General features: G+C 37.8%; 1 protein-coding gene across 1 annotated transcript; it reads right to left on the bottom strand.

The window, feature by feature from the left end:
* Window positions 1-1650: 1650 nt before the first annotated feature.
* Window positions 1651-21888, bottom strand: LOC123520224 (KRAB-A domain-containing protein 2-like). The gene is made up of 4 exons (XM_045282325.1): window positions 20042-21888; window positions 17517-17658; window positions 2876-3082; window positions 1651-2698 (listed from the first exon to the last, which is right to left on the bottom strand). The coding sequence occupies exons 2-4, from the start codon at window positions 17520-17522 to the stop codon at window positions 2411-2413; spliced, it is 501 nt and encodes a 166-aa protein (XP_045138260.1). The 5' UTR covers window positions 17523-17658; window positions 20042-21888; the 3' UTR covers window positions 1651-2410.
* Between the last annotated feature and the right edge of the window lie 186 nt (window positions 21889-22074).

The following is a 22074-nucleotide window of genomic DNA, read 5'->3' as shown; positions in this document are numbered from 1 at the left end:
GACCCTTTAAATTATAAACCAGTATCACTGACAAGTGTAGTGGGGAAGCTATGTGAGAAAATTATTAAAGATGCCTGGATGGAACACCTAAAAAGCAGCAATGTGTTGACAAACTGTCAGTTTGGTTTCAGAAGAGAAAGGTCATGCTCCTCAAATTTGTTGTCATTTTATTCAAAAGTAATAGATGCTGTACAGGAAAGGGATGGTTGGGTAGACAGTGTCTACCTAGGTTTAAAAAAAGCTTTTGACAAGGTACCACACAAATGGCTACTATGGAAGATTAAGAACAATGGGGGAGTTGGAGGACAATTATTGGAATGAATGAAGGATTACCGTAGTGAGAGGGAAATGAGAACAGTGATAAGAAATAGTAGTTCTTCCTGGCTAAAGGTCACCTGTGGAGTACCTCAAGGGTCGGTGTTGGGACTAGTCATGTTTGGCATCTATGTAAATGACCTGCCTGAAGGAATTGAGTCATATCAATTTGTTTGCGGATGATGCCAAGATAATGAGGAGAGTGAAAAATGTAAATGACTGTATGAAACTGCAAGAGGATCTTAATAAAATTGGTAGATGGAGTAGAACTTGGCAAATGCAATTCAATCTGAATAAGGGTAAAGTTATGGAATTTAGAAAAAGTAAATGGAGAGTAAATGGCAATTACAAAATGGAATATTTTAGTTTGGAAAGGTCTAAAGAGGAATTGGATTTAGGGGTGACAATTACAGCGGGCTTAGCCCCAGACAGGCATATAAATAAAATCACAGGAGAAGTAACAAATCTGCTAAGGAGAATTAAAATGGCCTTCTCATATTTGGATGCTGATATGATGAAAAAGTTAATTAGTTCTATGATATGACCAAGACTGGAGTATGCGGCGAGTGTGTGGTCCCTTCACACTAAGAAGAATATTAGAAAATTGGAGAGGGTGCAAAGGGCAGCCACCAAGTTAGTACCGGAGCTCAAGGATTTGACTTACGAGGAGTGGTTGAGAAAACTGGAAATTCCAACACTTGAAAGTAGGAGAGAAAGGGGAGACTTGATAGGTATTTATAAAATGGTGAATAACCTGGATAAAGTGGATAGTGACTTTAAACCTGGAAACAAGGACTACAAAGGGACTTGGGAAGAAATTGAAGAAGGTGCAGTGTATAAGAGACATTAAGAGGTACAGTTTCCCTGGAATGGACTAGATATAGACATCATAAATGCAGTCAGTGTTCACAGTTTCAAAGCTAAGCTGGACAAAACAAGGTATAAAGATGGGTCAATATATATATATATATATATATATATATATATATATATATATATATATATATATATATATATACATATATATATGTTGCGGTTATTTTGCGAAATCGGTGATTTTGCAAAATTCCCGGTCATTTTGCAAACATACCAAAATCATGGTATGTTTGCAAAATCACCTTAATCGTGTGGTTACTTTGCAAAAACACACAAAAGGTTATTTTGCAAAATGTCAGGTTACTTTGCAAAAAAACATGATAACCGGGTGTTTTGCAAAATCCCCCATAACTTAGGATGTCACTTTGCAAAATAACAAAATATATAACCACAGCAACTGGCAGTTAGTTCTCAGTCGGGCATCAGTAAAGGTTCTTTCATTTTGGATGAAAAAGTGTAGACGTTGACCATTTCTATTTTATTTCAATAAATAAATATTGTTTTATATCAAGTATTCAAGTACTTTACCAAAATAGTTGACATTACTATAGAAGAATAAACAAATTTTAATACAAAGATAAAGAAGCAATTTAGAATTATTAAAGTTTACTTGTTTTTACATGAAGAACCACATTTGCATCGGCTGTTGCAGACATTCTTTTTTAAAACACTTACATCTGTTGTTATTACAAGACATAGAGCAGGTACACTTTATAAATCCTTGTCCATGGCCCACAGAATCTGCATTTGCTACTTCACGTAAGCTTATCTCTTTTTCCTGGGGCACATCATCAATTGACAGGAACTGCTGCTCACAAGGAGTGAACTGATTTCTCGAGTAAAGTTGTTTCAAAATCCGTGCCTCGTTCCAAGTTTGCATGTCCCACTGTCATCCACTTGAAGTACAACAGCCTTCGCATTAGGGAATTCTGCGCGCCCACGATCAACAAGAGGATCGGAACCATTACACTGTCACCGACCTCCGCTTTCTTGAATCGCATAGTTGACACCAGCTGCATTTTCTCTGCTTGACTGTGTTGCTTTCTTCTAGCTCCTTCTCGTTCAGCTTGAATCCCCAGCTTTCGTTCACAGAGATGGCAGATATCATCATCCATAGAGCAAGGACCTCCACAGTCCTTGCACATGGAAGTTGTGCTGTCCTGAATGTTATCAGCTGCTAATGCTTCAGCGAGCTGCTCCTCCGTCTCTAATCCATCCACTACGTCCTCCGGTAAATTCGTTGCAGTAACGCCAAGATGAGATTTCTGGCCAAACATTGCTTCATAGGGTGTTCTCCCAATTCCTCTGTGAAACCGTGTGTTCTTCTGCCATTGCACGAAGCGCAGTCCTCAGACCATTTTGTTGTGTTATAATCTTTTTGCCAGCAGGCAAGTATTGCTTCAACGTCTTTGTTAGCCCTTTCTACAGAACCTTGAGATTGAGAATGACGTGGTTTGCCATGGACTAACTTGCACCCGGGCCACAGGACGAGGACTTCCGTAATCAACTGTTGAAAAAATACGAGCAGCATTAAGTAAAGTGAAAGTTCTTAAAACAGAATGTTAATGTATTTGATGGGTTTTGAGCTAATCTGACACTCTTTAACAAAGGCGGAGGTAATAACGATACTAAATTTTTTCTTCTTAGTTTCCCCAGCCCCACAACCCATCACAGCTGAACATACCTTATTGCAAAACTCTCGACCATTGTCAGATTGTAGGATATGAGGAGCACCTTTGTCGCAGAATATGTCTACCAGGTGGTAGGCGACCTCCTCAGCAGTTTTCGTCTTCAGAGGTCGGAGGCACACAAACTTAGTTAGGTGATCTTGGTAGTTCAAAATGAACTGATACTCCCCGTCTTGCTGACTCTGCATGTCAATCAAGTCAACCTGTAATATATAATATCCACTAATATTTGTTGGTTTACTGAACAGACTAGATAAAGTTCATTCAGGGCACAAAGAGAAAGAGAGAATATCCTACTTCATAAAGAGAGCTTCATTTTCCATACCTGGCACCTTGAATTCATGCTGTTCGAGAGAATTGGCTTGACAACCACAGACTTCCGGACACTGGACTTTTTCAGTTGACATTCTTCACAGAACTGCAGGAAGACTTTTATTTGATCTATAGTTATGTTTGCAAATTTTTCACTCAGTGCTTTGGAAAGAATATTCCTCCCTCCATGTCCATTTGCAAGATGGGCAGCTTTAATGGCATCAAACAGATCTTCAGAACATACGTATCTAAGAACAGTTCCTTTTTTAACCAGTTTTTGCACTGTTGTCCCTTCAACGGATATTTCCATGACATCGTATTTTCTTAGAAGCCGATAATCCTTTTGAGTCTTCTTTACCTCAGGTTTTCAAGTTCTTTCATTTGGTTAACAATTTCCTCGTATTCACATTTTTTCATTAAACCCGATGCATTATAGGACTTTTTTTCCTGTGCTTCAGACAGCACTGAGTCAAATTTCACCTTCACTCCATCCATCGCTGGATAATAAGTAGAGTACCAGACCACAGGAACACCACTCCTAGCTTCACTCCTTGTAAGCAGAAGCGTGAACCACCGAATGAAAGAACCTTCACTAATGCCCGACTGAGAACTAACTGCCAGTTGCTGTGGTTATATATTTTGTTATTTTGCAAAGTGACATACTAAATTATGGGGGATTTTGCAAAACACCCGGTTATCATGTTTTTTTGCAAAGTAACCTGACATTTTTGCAAAATAACCTGTTTGTGTGTTTTTGCAAAGTAACCACACGATTAAGGATTTTGCAAACATACCACGATTTTGGTATATTTGCAATGACCGGGAATTTTGCAAAATCACCGATTTCGCAAAATAACCGCAACATATATATATATATATATATATATATATATATATATATATATATATATATATATATATATATATATATATATATATGTGTGTGTGTGTGTGTGTATATATATATATATATATATATATATATATATATATATATATATATATATATATATATATATATATATATATATATATATATATATATACGTAGGAAAGATGGCCAGCCAAAGGCAAAAAAAAAAAAAAGTTAAAAAGGCCACCTTGAGTGCTGGCTCTCTAAAAAGTCATGAAAATAGCGATAAAATATAGAAAGGGATGCAACATTTCGGCGGTGAGAAAGAGATTGAAGACAGTAAGTGAGAGGAGGGGAGTTGATGAGACGAAGAGCTTTCGATTCCACCCTATATGAGCTTGCTCCCCTCCCGTAAATTACAACTAGATAAACACACACACACACACACACAAGTGAAAGACGACCAGTGGGAATCTATAAGATGGGAGATGGAGTAGAACTAGGAAAAGTAAAGAAGGAAAAAGACTTGGGAGTGACGATGGAAGAAAACAATCAACCGGTAAGCCATATTGATAGAATTTTCAGAGACATATAATTTGCTAAGGAATATTGGATTAGCATTTCACTATATGGACAAAGAAATGATGAAGAAATTGATAAGTACTAAAATAAGACCTAGATTGGAATATGCAGGAGTTGTGTGGACCCCCATAAAAAGAAACACATAAGAAAATTGAAGAGACTACAAAAAATGGCTACAAGAATGGTTCCAGAATTTAAAGGGATGACATATGAGGAGAGATTAAAAGCTATGGATCTACCAACCCTGGAACAGAGAAGAGAGAGGGGGGGATCTGATACAAGTTTATAAATTGATTAACGGAATGGATCAAGTGGATAATGAGAAACTAATCCTGAAAGAATAATATGACATTAGAAGCACAAGATCGCATAGTAAGAAACTGAGGAAGGGAAGATGTCTGAGAGATTTTAAAAAATATAGTTTCCCGCAAAAATGTGTTGAGACTTGGAACAGTTTGAGTGAGGAAGTGATGTCAGCAATGAGTGTGCATAGTTTTAAAGAAAAATTGGTTAGGCGTAGATATGGAGATGGGGCCACACGAGCATAAAGCCCAGGCCCTGTAAAACTACAACTAGGTAAATACACATACACAATCTAATTTGAAATTGTTCTACAGATTCATAAATGGAAAAATAAGGCAAAAAGAAACAATAGAAAGGTTAAAAGGAGAGAACGGGATGGTGGAAGACCAAAAAAGTATGGCAGAACTGTTAAATACTAAATTTCAGGAGGTCTTTACTAAGGAATTCAAATTTGAAAGACCACAGGGTAATAGAGAGACTATCCATATGAAAGAGATTAAAGTAACCAAGCTTGAAATAAAAGAGTTGATGACGGAATTAGATGAGGAGAAGGCAATGGGACCGGATGAAGTCTCAGGCAGAATATTAAAAGAATGTAGAAAAGAACTAGCAAGTCCTATATACAACATCATAAAATACTCAATAGAAAATGGAACAGTACCCTCGGAAGGCCTATGGACCTGATGGGGTCCCTCCTATTGTTCTCAAAAACTGTGCTTCTGTGCTTGCACCTTGCCTGGCCAAACTCTTCCAACTTTGTCTATCGACTTCTACCTTTCCTTCCTGCTGGAAGTTCACCTACATTCAGCCTGTTCCTAAAAAGGGTGACCATTCTAACCACTCAAACTACCATCCTATAGCTTTAATCTCTTGCTTGTCTAAAGTTTTTTAATCTATCCTGAATAGGAAGATTCTCAAACATCTGTCACTTCACAATCTTCTGTCTGATCGCCAGTATGGCTTCCGTCAAGGTCGCTCTACTGTTGATCTTCTGGCTTTCCTTACTGAGTCTTGGTCATCCTCTTTTAGAGATTTCGGTGAAACTTTTGCTATTGCGTTAGACATATCAAAAGCTTTTGATAGAGTCTGGTATAAAGCTTTGATTTCAAAACTGCCCTCCTACGGCTTCTATCCTTCTCTCTGCAACTTTATCTCAAGTTTCCTTTCCGACCGCTCTATTGCTGTGGTAGACGGCTACTGTTCTTCTCCTAAACCTATCAATAGTGGTGTTCCTCAGGGTTCTGTCCTGTCACCCACTCTCTTTCTATTATTCATAAATGACCTTCTTAACCAAACTTCTTGCCCTATCCGCTCCTACGCTGATGATACCACCCTACATCTTTCCACGTTCTTTCAGAGACGTCCAACCCTTCAGGAAATCAACAGATCACACGGGGACGCCACGAAACGCCTGACTTCTGATCTTTCTAAGATTTCCGATTGGGGCAGAGAAAATCTAGTAGTTTTCAATGCCTCAAAAACTCAATTCCTCCATCTATCAACTCGACACAACCTTCCAGACAACTATTCCCTCTTCGTCAATGACACTCAACTGTCTCCCTCTTCCACAATGAATATCCTCGGTCTGTCCTTTGCTCATAATCTTAACTGGAAACTTTACATCTCATCTCTTGCTAAAACAGCTTCTATGAAATTAGGTGTTCTGAGGCATCTCCGACAGTTTTTCTCACCCCTCCAACTGCTTACTCTGTATAAGGGCCTTATCCGTCCCTGTATGGAGTACTCTTCGCATGTTTGGGGGGGTTCCAGTCACACAGCTTTGCTTGATAGGGTGAAATCGAAAGCTCTTCGTCTCATCAACTCCTCTCCTCTGACTAACTGTCTTCAGTCTCTTTCTCACCGCCGAAATGTTGCATCCCTTTCTATATTTTATCGCTATTTTCATGGTAACTGTTCTACTGATCTTGCTAACTGCATAACTCCCCTCCTCCTGCGGCCACGCTGCACAAGGCTTTATTCTTCCTCTCATCCCTATTCTGTCCAACTCTCTAATGCAAGAGTTAACCAGTATGCTCAATCATTCATCCCTTTCACTGGTAAACTCTGGAACTCCCTCCCTGCATCTGTATTTCTGAATTCCTACAACTTGTCTTCTTTTAAGAGGGAGGTATCGAGGCATTTGCTCCCCTAATTCTGGCTGACAGTTTTGGCACTTTTTGAACTCTGGAGAGCCAGCACTCAAGTGGGCCTTTTTCTAACTTTCTTTTTTTTGCCCTTGGCTTGCCCTCTTCCTTACATAAAAAAAAAAAAAAAAAATGGAAAAGAGCTGAGGTGGTTCCCATATTATATAAGAGTGGAAAGAAGGAAGAACCTTTAAATTACAGACCGGTATCACTAACTAGTGTAATATGCAAGATGTGTGAATGAGTAATAAAGAAACAATGGATTGAGCTTCTTGAAGAGAACAAATTATTATCAAATAGCAAAATTGGTTTTAAAAAAGGTCGGTCGTATGTAATAAATTTATTGAGTTTCTACTCTAGAATAGTTGATAAAGTACAAGAGAGAGAGGGATGGGTTGACTGTATTTATTTAGATCTAAAAAAGGCTTTTGATAAAGTGCCACATGAAAGATTACTATGAAAGTTAGAGGAGAAGGGTGGCTTAAAAGGAAGCACATTGAGATGGATGGATAATTATTTGAGGGGGAGAGAAATAAGGACAGTAGTTAAAGATATGAAGTCCAAGTGGAGAGCAGTAAACAACGGAGCAGAGTGCCACAGGGGATCAGTATTGGCACCAATACTTTTCTCATATATATATATATATATATATATATATATATATATATATATATATATATATATATATATATATATATATATATATATATATATATATATATATATATATATATATATATATATATATATATATATATATATATATATATATATGACATGCCAGAGGAGTGAACATCTACATAAATCTGTTTGTGGACGATGCAAAACTGTGCAGAGTCATAAAACAAAAAGAGGATTGTGAAATACTGCTGGAAAACTTAAACAAGATCTGGAAATGGAGTAAAAAATGGGAGATGGAATTCAATGTGGACAAAAGCCATGTCATGGAAATGGGAAAACGTGAAAGACGACCAGTAGGAATCTATAAGATGGGAGGTGGAGTAGAACTAGATAAAGTAAAAAGGGAAAAGCTTTGATTTGGGAATGATGATAGAAGAAAACAATCAACCGGTAAGCCATATTGATAGAATTTTCAGAGACATATAATTTGCTAAGGAATCTGTTTGCGGATGATACTAAACTGTGCAGAGTTATAAAGCAAAAAGAGGATTGTGAAATACTGCAGGAAGACCTAAATAAGATTTGGGAATGGAGTAAAAAGTGGGAAATGGAATTCAATGTGGATGAAAGCCATGTCATGGAAATGGGAAAGAGTGAAAGATGACCTGTGGGGATCTATAAGATGGGAGATGGAATAGAACTAAAGAAAATAAAAAAGGAAAAGGACTTGGGAGTGATTAAGGTAAGAAAACAATCAACCGGTAATCCATATTGATAGAATTTTCAGAGAGACATATAATTTGCTAGGGAATATTGGATTAGCATTTCACTACATGGACAAAGAAATGATGAAGAAATTGATAAGTACTATAATAAGACCCAGATTGGAATATGCAGGAGTTGTGTGGACTCTCCATAAATAGAAACACATTTGGAGAGACAGACTACAAAAAATGGCTACAAGAATGGTTCCAGAATTTGAAGGAATGACATATGAGGCTATGGATCTACCATTCCTGGAACAGAGAAGGGAGAGAGGGGATCTGATACAAGTTTATAAATTGATCAACAGAATGGACCAAGTGGGTAATGAGAAATTGATCCTGAGAGAAGAATATGACATTCGAAGCACAAGATCGCATAGTAAAAACCTGAGAAAGGGAAGATGTCTGAGAGATTTTTAAAAATATAGTTTTCCACAAAGATGTTTTGAGATGTGCAATAGTTTGAGTGAAGAAGTGGTACTACGTCAGCAATGAGTGTGCATAGTTTTAAAGAAAAATTGGATAAGTGTAGATATGGAGACGGGGCCACACGAGCGTAAAGCCCACACCCAGTAAAACTACAACTAGGTAAATACACACACACACACACACCAGATGTGGTCAAGGAAGGACGCACTGGCGCCGTTCCATCAATCACCTAATCTTCACTACCTATTGTACAGTATTTACAGTGGCTTGGGCAAGTAGTTTGGACTCATTTTTCATGTAATCAACTGTTAAAGAATCATGAGTAAAGAAGAGATTCTATCAAAATGCAGATATGAGACTAGGGAAAGAATGAAAGCTGATGATGACTATGTTGGTGAGGGAGAGAGCGCATTCGAAGGTTTCGATACGGCAAATACTTCACTACTTAAGAGAGTGTTGAGTATTGAATGTAAAATAGATAAATTGATAAAGGAGAGTATGGAAAATGAAAGAGAATGAAGAACAGGAAAAAGAGTTTATAAAACTGAGAGAAAGGATAAAAAAAGTGGAAGAAAACGAATCTAGGCTAAGAGCAGAAAACGAAGAACTAAAAAAGGAAGTAGCTAACTACAAGAAGCAGATGGAAGAAGGACTTGGTAAAGCCGAGAAAGAAAAAGAGAAGCTGAAAGATCTAGTAAATAAGGAAGAGGAAAGAGTACAGAACGTGATTAAAAAAGAAGTACAAGCATGGAGAGTCCAAGATAAGAAAGATGAGGCTGATTTTCAGGAGGTGATTCTAGAACAACTAAAAGAAAAAGAAGAAAATATGACAAACAAAATGATAGGAGTCCTCAAGACAAAAGAAAATCTAGTTAGAGAAATTGCAGAAAAAAAAGAAGAGTGTAATCGTATTTGGAATAAAAAAAAAATGTAAAATATAGACCAAGAAGAGAAAAAGAAGAAATGAAATCAGTCAAAGACCTACTAAAAAATCTAAACAACGAAGATAGGCAGAACTTGGAAGAGCAAGTAGAAGAAATAAACAGAATGGGACCATATCAAGAAGGAAAAACGAGACCAATTAAAATACTACTAAAATCACAAGCAGCAACAGAAGAAATATTATATAGAACAACAAAACTTAGAGAAACAGAAGGCTGCAAGGATATCTATATAAAGAAAAATAGAAATGAGGAAGAAAGGAAGAGATACAATGAACTGGCAGCAGCAGTAAGGGAAAAAATAATGAAAGGTCAGAAGAGGAAAAAAAGGCATTTTTTGGAGAATTCTAGGAGACAGGATAAGGAAATGGTATATAAATGAGAAGGAAGAGAAAAAAGTGGAACAAGTTTAACTAAAAATGATAAAGGCAAGAGACTAAAAATGATGTATACAAACATAGACGGGGTTTTATCAAGTAAATTAGAATTAAGAGATTACATAAAGAAAGAAAATCCGGATATTGTATGCCTGGCTGAAACAAAACTAAATGAGGCAATCAAAATAGATTTGGATAATAGGTATAATGTATGGAGAAGAGACAGAGGGGGTAAAGGAGGAGGAGGAGTCATGATAATGTTAAGGAAGGAGATAGTGATAAACCAAGTGGAATGTGGGGAAGGAAAAGCAGAAGTATTGTATGTTAAGATGCATATTAATAAAAAGAGTTAACAATCATTGTAACATATGTGCCACCAAAAACAAATTCATGGACCAATCAAGAATATAAAGACATGATAGATGACACAATAAGGAGTCTAATGAGAATTGTTAAAGAAAGGAGAAAAGTGATATTAGTAGATTTCAACTGTAAAGAAGTGGACTGGGAAAATTATGAAAGTGGTATGGGGGAAGAAGCCTGGGGAGAAAGATTCCTGAACCTAATGATAGACAATATGATGGACCAGAGAGTAAAGGAATGCACAAGATTCAGAAGAAATGACAAGCCGGCGAGATTGGACCTATTTTTACAAGGGGTATACAAATGAATGATGATATAAGATATAAGTGCCCATTGGGAAAGAGTGACCATGTAATATTAGAAATGGATATAGAAGAGGGAAAGGAAGATAGAGACAATTCATACAAAGGAGACCGATTAAATTACAGAAAGGCTGATATTGAGAATCTCATGAACTATTTAAAAACGTAAACTGGGAGGAGAAGGAAAACTCAGAGACGATGCAAGAGAAGTATAACTTATTTTTGGAAATATACAAAACAGGAGTCAGGGAATATGTCCCAAAATATAGACCTAAAGAAGAAGGAAAGAAAGATTGGTTTAATGCAAGGTGTGCTAGGGCAAAGGAGAAAAGAGATGGAGCATGGAAAAGGTGGAGGAGAAATAGAAATCCAGTAAATAAGGAAAACTTCAAGGCAGCAAGAAATGAATATGTTAAGGTGAGGAAGGAAGAGGAAAAGAACTTTGAAAAGGACATTGTCAAAAAATGTAAGGAGCAACCAAAATTGTTCTACAGATTCATAAATGGAAAAATTAGGCAAAAAGAAACAATAGAAAGGTTAAAAGAAAAGAATGGGATGGTGGAAGACCCAAAAAGTATGGCAGAACTATTAAATAATAAATTCCAGGAGGTCTTTACTAAGGAATCCAAATTTGAAAGGCCACAGGGTAATAGAGAGACAGTCTATATGAAAGAGATTAAAGTAACCAAGCTTGAAATAAAAGAGTTAATGAAGGAACTGGATGAAGAGAAGGCAATGGGACCGGATGAAGTCTCAGGCAGAATACTGAAAGAATGTAGGGAAGAACTAGCAAGTCCTATATACAACATCATAAAATGCTCAATAGAAAATGGAACAGTACCAGTAGAATGGAAAAGAGCTGAGGTGGTTCCCATATATAAGAGCGGTAGGAATGAAGAACCTTTAGATTAGAGACCGGTATCACTAACTAGTGTAATATGCAAGATGTGTGAAAGAATAATAAAGAAACAATGAATCTAGTTCCTTGAAGACAACAAATTAATATCAAATAGCCAATTTGGTTTTAGAAAAGACAGTCGTGTGTAACTAATTTATTGAGTTTCTATTCTAGAATAGTTGATAGAGTACAAGAGAGAGAGGGATGGGTTGACTGTATTTATCTGGATTTAAAAAAGGCGTTTAAGAAAGTGCCACATGCAAGATTACTATGGAAGCTAGAGGAGAAGGGTGGCTTAAAAGGAAGCACATTGAGATGGATAGAAAATTACTTGATGGGGAGAGAAATAATGACGCTAGTTAAAGATATGAAGTCCAAGTGGAGAGCAGTAGAAAGTGGAGTTCCACAGGGGTCAGTATTGGCACCAATACTTTTCCTCATTTATATTAACGACATGCCAGAAGGACTGAACAGCTACATAAATTTGTTTGCAGATGATACGAAACTGTGCGGAGTTATAAAGCAAAAAGAGGATTGTGAAATACTGCAAGAAAACCTAAATAAGATCTTGGAATGGAGTAAAATGTGGGAAATGGAATTCAATGTGAACAAAAGCCATGTCATGGAAATGGGAAAGAGTGAAAGACGACCCGTGGGAATCTATAAGATGGGAGATGGAGTAGAACTGGAGAAAGTAAAAAAGGAAAAGGACTTAGGAGTGACGATGGAAGAAAACAATCAACCAGTTAGCCATATTGATAGAATTTTTAGAGAGACATATAATTTGGTAAGGAATATTGGAGTAGCATTTCACTACATGGACAAAGAAATGATGAAGAAATTGATAAGTACTATAATAAGACCCAGATTGGAATATGCAGGAGTAGTGTGTACCCTCATAAAAAGAAACACATAAGGAAGTTGGAGAGACTACAAAAAATGGCTACAAGAATGGTTCCAGAATTTGAAGGGATGACATATAAGGAGAGACTAAAGGCTATGGATCTACCAAGCCTGGAACAAAGAAGGGAGAGAGGAGATCTGATACAAGTTTATAAATTGATCAACGAAATGTACCAAGTTGATAATGTGAAACTGATCCTGAGAGAAGAATATGACATTCGAAACACAAGATCGCATAGTAAAGAGCTGAGAAAAGGAAGATGTCTGAGAGATGTTAAAAGGTATAGTTTCCCGTAAAGATGTATTGAGACATGGAACAGTTTAAATGAAGAAGTAGTGTCTGCAATGAGTGTGCATACTTTTAAAGTAAGATTGGATAAGTGTAGATGTAGAGATGGGGCCACACGAGCATAAAGCCCAGGCCCTGTAAAACTACAACTAGGTAAATACACACACACACACACACACCGTAGTGTAGTGGTTAGCACGCTCGACTCAGAATCGAGAACGCCGGGTTCGAGTCCCGGTGCGGCGAGGCAAATGGACAAGCCTTTTTAAAAAAATGTGTGGCCACTGTTCATCTAGCAGTAAATAGGTACGGGATGTAACTCGAGGGGTTGTGGCCTCGCTTTCCCAGTGTGTGGAGTGTGTTGTGGTCTCAGTCCTACCCAAAGATCGGTCTATGAGCTCTGAGCTCGCTCCGTAATGGGGAAGGGTGACCAGCAGGCGACCGTGGTGAAATTACACACACATACATGAAACGTGGGTGAGGAAGGACACAGTGCCGTTGCTCCGAGAATCAGCTGATCTCCACTACCTGTTGTTTTGGGTTTGCAATGGCCTGGGTGAGTAGTGTAGACTCGTTTTCATGAATACAGTGTTAGAGAATCATGAGTAAGGAAGAGATTCCATCTAAATGCAGGTATGAGACCCGGGAAAGAATGAAAGATGATGATGATTATGTTGGTGAGGGTGAAAGGGCATTTGAAGGCTTTGATACAGCAAATACTTCACTATTTAATAGAGTGTTGACTATTGAACGTAAATTAGATAAATGGATAAAAGAGAGTATGGGAATTAAAGTGAATGAAGAACAGGAAAAAGAGCTCCAGAAATTGAAAGAAAGGATAAAAAGAATGTAAGAAAACGAAGCTAGGTTAAGAGCAAAAATGAGGAACTGAAAAAGGAAGTAGCTAACTACAAGAAGCAGATGGAAGAAGGACTCGGTAAAGCTGAGAAAGAAAAAGAGGCGTTGAAAGATCTAGTTAAGAAAGAAGAGGAAAGAGTACAAGACATGATTAAAAAAGAAGTACAGGTATGGAGAATCCAAGATAAGAAACACAAGGAAACATTTCAGGAAGTATTTCAAGAACAGTTAAAAGAAAGACATGAGAATATGACAAACAAAATGATAGGAGTCCTTAAGAAAAAAAAAAAATCTAGTAAGAGAAATTGCGGAGAATAAAAGTGTAATTATTTTTGGCCTGAAACAAAATAATGTTGAATATAGACCAAGAAGGGAAAAAGAGGAAATGAAATCAGTAAAAGACCTGCTAAAAAATCTAAATGATGAGGATAGACAGAACTTAGAAGAGGAAGTAGAAGAAATCCACAGAATGGGACCATATCAAGAAGGAACATTGAGACCAATTAAGATACTACTAAAATCACAAGCAGCAACAGAAAAAATACTATATAGAACAACAAAACTCAGAGAAACAGAAGGTTGCAAAGATATATATTGTTACGGCCCACCCGTAATATACTCCACTACCATCACCTCCTCCGCTTGCTACCTCTTTTGCCACCTCTCCACCTCCCCTTCCACGTCACCGTCTCATGAACCTTCCACGGCACCGTCTCATGAACCCTCCACGTCACCGTCTCATGAAGCCCGCTACTGTCCCAAAGTTGGATTCACGCGGTCCCATTTGACTCAACCGGAAGTGTTAAGCCAGCTCTTGGCTTTCTGGAAGTCAGTGGAGGTCCAGGCCTCAACCAGTGAACCCAACACCTCTTGGAGTACCGGGGGATCCACCTCACCCAGCACTTCACCACTGCGACACCTCATAAGTATCACTTCCCCTCGTCCCGTGTTTTTCCACATTGCCTCCATATAGGATTAGTATTATTGTTAGGTATTAAGTTGGGTTCTTTATTATTATATTTATTTCTGTGTTATATGTATATGTGTATGTCAGAAACAGGTTGATTTCTGGGAATCGTATTTTCAGTAGGAAAGCAATAACTAAGGTAGCTACGAGCAGCATCTTTAATGGGCCAAACGTTTTGACATTTCATCTTATGTCATCATAAGTGGTCTAAAATAAAATAAAACGATAAAACAAATATAAGTATAAAAGAATAAAGTAAAAATACAAAGAATTACAATGGTAAAAATTCACACTATCATAAGTGGGTATGCTGACAGAGTATTGTTGAGGGATGACTTTACTTGGGAAATATATAGGGATTCCAGTATTCTTAAACTGTTTCTATTACAGGTGGCGAGGATACGGAAATGACTGAGATTGGGTTGAACCTTACATGAGAGGCAGTGGTCCTGTATCGCGGAAAACGGGGCGTTGTGTAGCGGGCGCCCTGTTCTGGCCTAAATGCTCGCTGGCTCGGTTTATAAGTGAGCGCAAGGTGCTACCCACATACTCAGCCTGGCAGCTGGGACAAGTGAAACAATAAACAGCCGACGAGCGTAAGGCAGTTGGCAGAGTGTCCTTAAAAAGGAAAAAACTATCTATACATAGATTATTTGTAGACACAATACAAAAGTGTTTATCAGGATAATATTTTGTAAGTTTTTCATAGAGACCCCTTTCTAATTTCTTGGAAACCTCACCTAAAAATGGGATACGTAAATAGATTGTTTCTTTGGCAACAGTGGTAATTGGTTGTTTAAGATGATATTTACTTTGGAGAAAGTTATTCAGAGTTTTCTCAAACAGGTTGGTGGTGAAGCCATTATTATAGAAAAAATCCTTTAGGAAAGTAACTTCATTATGGAAATTTAGGTAAGAAGACAGAGCAAGAGGCACGGTGTAAGAGGGTACGGACTGAATTGATTTTGAAACGGAAACGGCAAAAGTTGAAAAAACTAATACCAAGGCCAGAAAATGTAGGTTTACGATAAATAGAGGTGGAAAGTCTACCATTGATTTTTGTGATGTTTAGGTCAAGGAAGGGGATTTGTGAGTCTATTTCAGATTCCATAGGGAACTTGATATTGTCATGTTGTGAGTTAAGGTAATGTAGGAAATGGTCTGCATGTGATGCTTCCTTAAAAAACACCAAAGTATCATCAACATATCGTCTATATAACATAGGTTTGAAAGCGATAGGACAATCATCGAGCCAGTTTCGTTTGTGGTATCAAAGTTTGCAGATGATACTAAGATAGCATGTGCAGTACAGGGTGAAAAGGACAATTATAGAATACAACGAGACCTGGACAGGCTGATAGCATGGGCAGACAGGTGGCAGATGGAGTTTAATTCTAAAAAGTGTCAGGTTATGCATTTAGGTAAAGACAACACAAACTTTAGCTATGAGATGGAGGGATGTTGGCTAGAGGCAGTAGAGGAGGGAAAGGATTTAGGAGTAGTGATAGACAAGACTATGAAATTTTCAAAGCAATGTTTAGAAGCAAGAAATAGGGCAAATAGGATTCTGGGTTTTATAAATAGAAATGTTAGTTATAAAAGTAAGGAAGTGGTGCGTGCGTGTATAATTTCTATGTTAGGCCCCATTTAGAGTATTGCATACAGGCCTGGTCACCCCATTATAGGCAGGATATCAACATGTTAGAAGCAGTTCAGAGAAGAGCAACTAGGATGATACCCGCATTAAAGCGCCTGGAGTATAGAGATAGATTAAAGGAATTAAACATGTTTTCATTTGAGAGGAGATGTATAAGAGGAGATATGATAAAGTTATTTAAAATGTTCTCAGATACAAACTACATAGATGTGAGATCTTTCTTTACCTTAGAGGAGGGAAGTAGGACTAGAAATCATGGCAGGAAGATTGGAAAGCAAGGCTGCAGGTTAGATATAAGAAAATATTTCTTTAGTCATAGGGTGGTAGACTTCTGGAATGCATTGCCAGAAAGGGTTGTAAATAGCACTAGTTTGACAATGTTTAAAAACAGATTAGATAAGCACTTAAATTTATTAGATTTATAATTATGTATAGCGCTGCATGATAGTTTTTATAAGAAATTTACTATAGTTAAACAAGACATGATCACAGATTGTAGAGGAATTCGCTGCAGGACTTGGCCCTGTTAATGGGCCAGCCAAATATTTAGAATTAGTATATAATGTATTGTGTACTTGTAAGTGTATCTTTAAGTACTGATGACGAGGTTGCTGTGCGACTGATACAGGATAACCTAGATGGGCCCTGGTGGCCCTTTGTTATCGTATTATTTATGTTATATGTTATGTTATGTTATCCTTCAGGCTAAGCGTCATGCCATTACAGCATGGCAAAGGAACCCTGTCCCTCCACTCCATCAGTGTTTTCACTACTTAGAGGGCCAGTGCAAGCATGTTATTCTTGATGAAAAACGCTCAGTATAGGTCTCTTTTTATGCTTCCCTGCCCGTTTTCCACCTCAGTCTCCCGAGCCTGGTCTTTCTTCAGGAAGATGATGCATCTGCAACCCCACTCACCTTCCCGTTAACTAGTAACAGTGTCCTCCTCACCACTGATGCCCAAAAAGCCAAGTGTCTTGCTGCCTACATCCACACAACACTTGTCTGTCTTATCCTCTTCCTCACACACCATATTAGCACTGCTATTACTCCCTAGGAACTCGCCTCAACCTTACCCTCATTGTCTGTCAGGAAGGCAACAGGACCAGACAACATGCCAAACAAGTTTCTTTGATGCCTCCCAGATGCTCTGCTGCAGCGCCTCTTGGACGTTCTCAACAACAGCTGGTTGTCAGGGATGTTCCCAGGAAGGAGGTTCTGCATTTTATTCTTATTTGAATACATGTAAGTAGCAATAGAAAATTTAGTAATGTCAACTAGTTTTAACATTTTTGTTTCTTTGAAGAGAGGATTTGTATGTTCTAAGAAATTACTATTGGTTATTATTCTTACAATTTTCTTGGGTTGTAATTTAAGAGGAATTAAATAAGTTGGATAGGTTGTGCACCATATTGGATTCCAATAAGTTAGTAGTGGATATATATGTGGGGCATAATGAATGGTCTTAAGTACTTCTTGTGGCATATATTTTTTTGCTTGATAAAGTAGAGCCACGTGTCGTGATACTTTTAAGGTGAGGTTATTTATGTGATGCCTAAATGTTAATGTATCATCATAGGTAACACCAAGAAATTTTTTTTATTAGTTCTTAAAATCACTTTGTCATTTATACATAATTGAGGAAGATTTACAGTTTGTTTAAACAAAGTTTTTTGTTGTATTGATAGTGAGTTTGTTGCTCAGACACCATACATAGTTTATTTTTAGTTCATCATTAGCATCTGGGTTTGGGCCCTGACAAGTAAATAGTCATGTCATCTGCAAATAATATTTAGATTCAGAAAAAATGTTTGAAATTTCATTAATATATATTAGAAGCTGTAAGGGACCGAAGACACTATTTTGCTGAAAACACCAAGTGTGGCTATTGTTGTGGAAGACTTTTCATTATTGAAAATGATATATTGTTTTCTCTGCTAAGTAATCTTTGAACCATAAAAGAATTTGCCCATGAATTCTATATTGGTGCATTTATTCAAAAGATTTTTATGGCTTACATTGTCGAATGCTTTAGCAAAGTCAATAAGATTGATAGAATTAATAATTTGTCATCTATGGCATAAAACATATCATTAGAAAATTTATTTAGTTCTGTAAAAGTGTTATTGTTTTGCCTAAAACCATATTGGGATGGATTTAGAAAGGTTTTGCTTTCCAGATGACGCATTAAATGTTTTTTCATAAGGGTTTTGAATATCCAAAAATTATGTAAGTTGAGAAATTGGTGGGTAGTTTTTAGGATCATTGGCAGGTCTGGATTTGTGAATGGGAGTGATATTGGCAGTTTTTGAAATACGTTGGAAAGTTCCATTTGAATAGATTGATTGAATAGTATGGACAGAGGGGCTGACAATATGTTTAGAGTTTCTTTTCATAATAGGAGTATACAAGAATTTTTACTGTTTAATGGCTTTATTGCATTGACTTCATAAGGAATAATGATAGGAAATACTTTTTTTCCTATCATTATTATTGGGTTTGTATTGGATTGTGGGAGATTACTGTTTAGTTCAGGGCAATATTAGAAAAGTAATTACTAAAAGCTTCAGAGATGTCAGGTGGGCTGCTTAATATGAAATCATTATACTGCAATATCTTAATTGTGTTTTTATTTTGTGTATTTATTGCCTTTTATTTCATTGATTGTTTGCTAAATTTTCTTTGTGTTGCTTCTGAAATTACAAAATATTTGACGATAATAGTTATATTTGGCAGCATGTATAACTTAAGTTAGGTTGTTCCTATATTGTTTGAATATCATGTGTGAAATTTGACCAAGTTTATGCACCTTAAAAGTTTACATTTATATTTAATAGAATGAAGTATTCTGGTAGTTAGCCATGTGTATTGGAGTCTTTTTTCTGTTACATATTTAGTTTTTACTGGAAAGCATTTGTTATAGAGTTCATCAACAATATTAAAGAACAGGTTAAAATTATCATTTGTGTCTACTAAATTAAGTATTTCATCCCAATTTATCCTTTGTAGTTCACTAGTAAAATAAACTTTGGTAATTTGTGCTAAAGTCTCTAAAGATAATCTTAATGTTTAGTATTTGGTACAGACTGTTGAATTATATTTATAAATATAGGGAGATGATCAGTCATGCAATAATGGAAAATACCTGATAATGATGGAGGTGTGAAATTTTTTTATTTGTCCAGATATTGTTTAGTATTGATGGTTGACCAAGCAAGGTCAGGGCTGTCAGGAAATCTTGTTGGTCATGATATATGAGGGAAGTGATTTAGAGTTCGCATTGTATTGGGGAATAGGTTGGTAGGAAGATGAATGGAATGTTCAAGTAAATTTATGTTAAAGTCCCCAATGAGAATTGTTTTGTTTTGTTATTTCTAAAAGTTTCAGCAACTAGTAAATTATTGATAATGTCAGTGAATTCATTAACAGCTATATGTTTACTATTGGGCCTATAAATTACTAGGATTAGTAGTTTGTTGTACATATTTCAATATTTCTATTTATATGGGAGAACTGATTTAGAATGTCTACATTTATCACATTTTTTGATGTAGATAGTAATGCTCTCTATCAGTTCTAATGAAGTGAAATGGAGTATAACCTTCTATGGAGTAAAGATGCTTAGTGTGCTCTTTCTTGTAACCAGGTTTCTGTAAGGGCAATATAACATCAGCCTTCTATGGAGTAAAGATGCTTAGTGTGCTCTTTCTTGTAACCAGGTTTCAGGTTTCTGTAAGGGCAATAACATCAGCCTTCAATGGAGTAAAGATGCTTAGTGTGCTCTTTCTTGTAACCAGGTTTCTGTAAGGGCAATAGCATCAGGTAGTTTGAGTAAACAAGTAAGTAATGATTTTAGTGAATCCAAGTTTTTGTGTAATGATCTAATAATATTTAAATGTAATAAATTTAGATAATTGTTAGTTACTTAGTGAGTTTGTAGTAGAATTGTGTTCCTGAAAATTGAAGTATTTAAAAGTGTCAATATCATATCGTAGTAATCATATTTATTGCAATGTTGAAAGCATTGGTATTATCCTCATTTTGGTTGACATCATCAAACAATGTTTTATATACATTCTCCATAAGGGATGTAAAAAGTAATAATAGCATTTTATAATAATGACAACAATAACAAAATTGATAATAATAATAACACAAGAACATAGTTGGCTCCCCAGGTACCTTAAGAAGTTAACAAATAATTGAAGTTTGAGAGAGAGAGAGAGAGAGAGAGAGAGAGAGAGAGAGAGAGAGAGAGAGAGAGAAGTAATTGTCCTTGGCGACATGAACCAACACCTCGTTGCCAGGACATTTAATGAGCTGCTGTCTGACTAAGGCCTTACCAACCATGTATATTTTCCCACACACACATCAGGATCCTCCCTTGATCCCGTCCTGACTGACCTCCCCACGAGTGTCGTCACCTGCCAGCCAACGGGCTCTGTCGGCTCCTCGGACCACCTTGCCTTGCTCACAAACATCAAGTTGGCAGTCAACCGGGAAGAGGGGATCAACTGCACCAACTGGCTCTGGCGACAGGCAGACTGGAGAGGGCTCAGAGAGGAGCTTGCCTGCTGAGAGGAAGCGTGGAGGAACAGGTGAAAACGTTTAATGACGTCCTCCTGGCCTGTCAGAAAAAATATGTCTGTTGCCAGACCTACAAGTCAAAGCCCAGAGATCAACCCTGGTTTGGCTTTCACTGCAGAAATGCAGCTGAAGAGAAGAGTAGGGTTTGGCAACGCTATAAAATGCACCCCTCTCAATGCACTCAGCAGGCACATAAGGCAGCGTGTAAACGTATGAAGCGAGTGCAAAAGGAGGCCATTCACAGATGGAAGGGCACCTTGAGGCACAAGCTGTGGTGGAGCAGCGTTAAGCAGCAGCAGGGCTTCATCTCTGACGACACTATCCCGCCACTCACCGCACCAGACAGAGGCCTCGTGATGAGGAACAGGGACAAGGCCCAGCTGCTGGCTGCCCACTTCTCCAAGAAGATGCAAGTGCCTGAGCCAGAGCGCGTCCCACCACTCATCCCTGCCAAGACGCGGGCGACCCTTGACTGCCTCCACATACACCAAGCTGAGAGAGAGAGAGAGAGAGAGAGAGAGAGAGAGAGAGAGAGAGAGAGAGAGAGAGAGAGAGAGAGAGGGTCCAGCCCCTTCACCCCCAACAAATAGCTGCCTGATAAGGTAACATGGACGCCAGCAGCATCACGGTCCTCTCAGCTAATGTGAGGGGATTCAGGACAAACGTAGGAGAACTAACACACACATTCATCCTCAGACATCGGGTGGATGTAGTAGTGGCTGTAGAGACCTTCCTTGATGAAAGCTGCATCACAATATGCGACAAAATTCCCGGATACTCGCCATGGGTGAGGCGAGATAGACAAGGAAGGCAGGGAGGTGGTATAGCTGTGTGTCACCGCGACGGGATGCAGGTTGATGTTTTGCCAGTTGACATCCCGCTGTTATGGAGATTGTCTTTCTCCGCGTCATCCTCGCAGATGAGAGCGGTCTGCTACTGTGTGCAGCATACAGACCACAGTGGCAAGGAAACGCTCCCCTAAACTACCTCTCTGAGCACCTCGATGACATCATGGCTGCCCATAACTGCCAACATGTAGTTATTGTA

This window comes from Portunus trituberculatus, chromosome 46, assembly GCF_017591435.1.
Source record: "Portunus trituberculatus isolate SZX2019 chromosome 46, ASM1759143v1, whole genome shotgun sequence".
NCBI lineage: Eukaryota > Metazoa > Arthropoda > Malacostraca > Decapoda > Portunidae > Portunus > Portunus trituberculatus.
The sequence above is the reverse complement of the archived record's forward strand: the minus strand, read 5'-3'. Positions and strand labels throughout refer to the sequence as shown.

What these genes read in the sequence shown, in the direction of transcription:
- LOC123520224 (XM_045282325.1), bottom strand. An exon ending in GTCGAGAGTTTTGCAATAAG is followed by an intron (nt 2,699 to 2,875) that starts GTATGTTCAGCT and finishes TTTTTTCAACAG; the next exon opens with TTGATTACGGAAGTCCTCGT.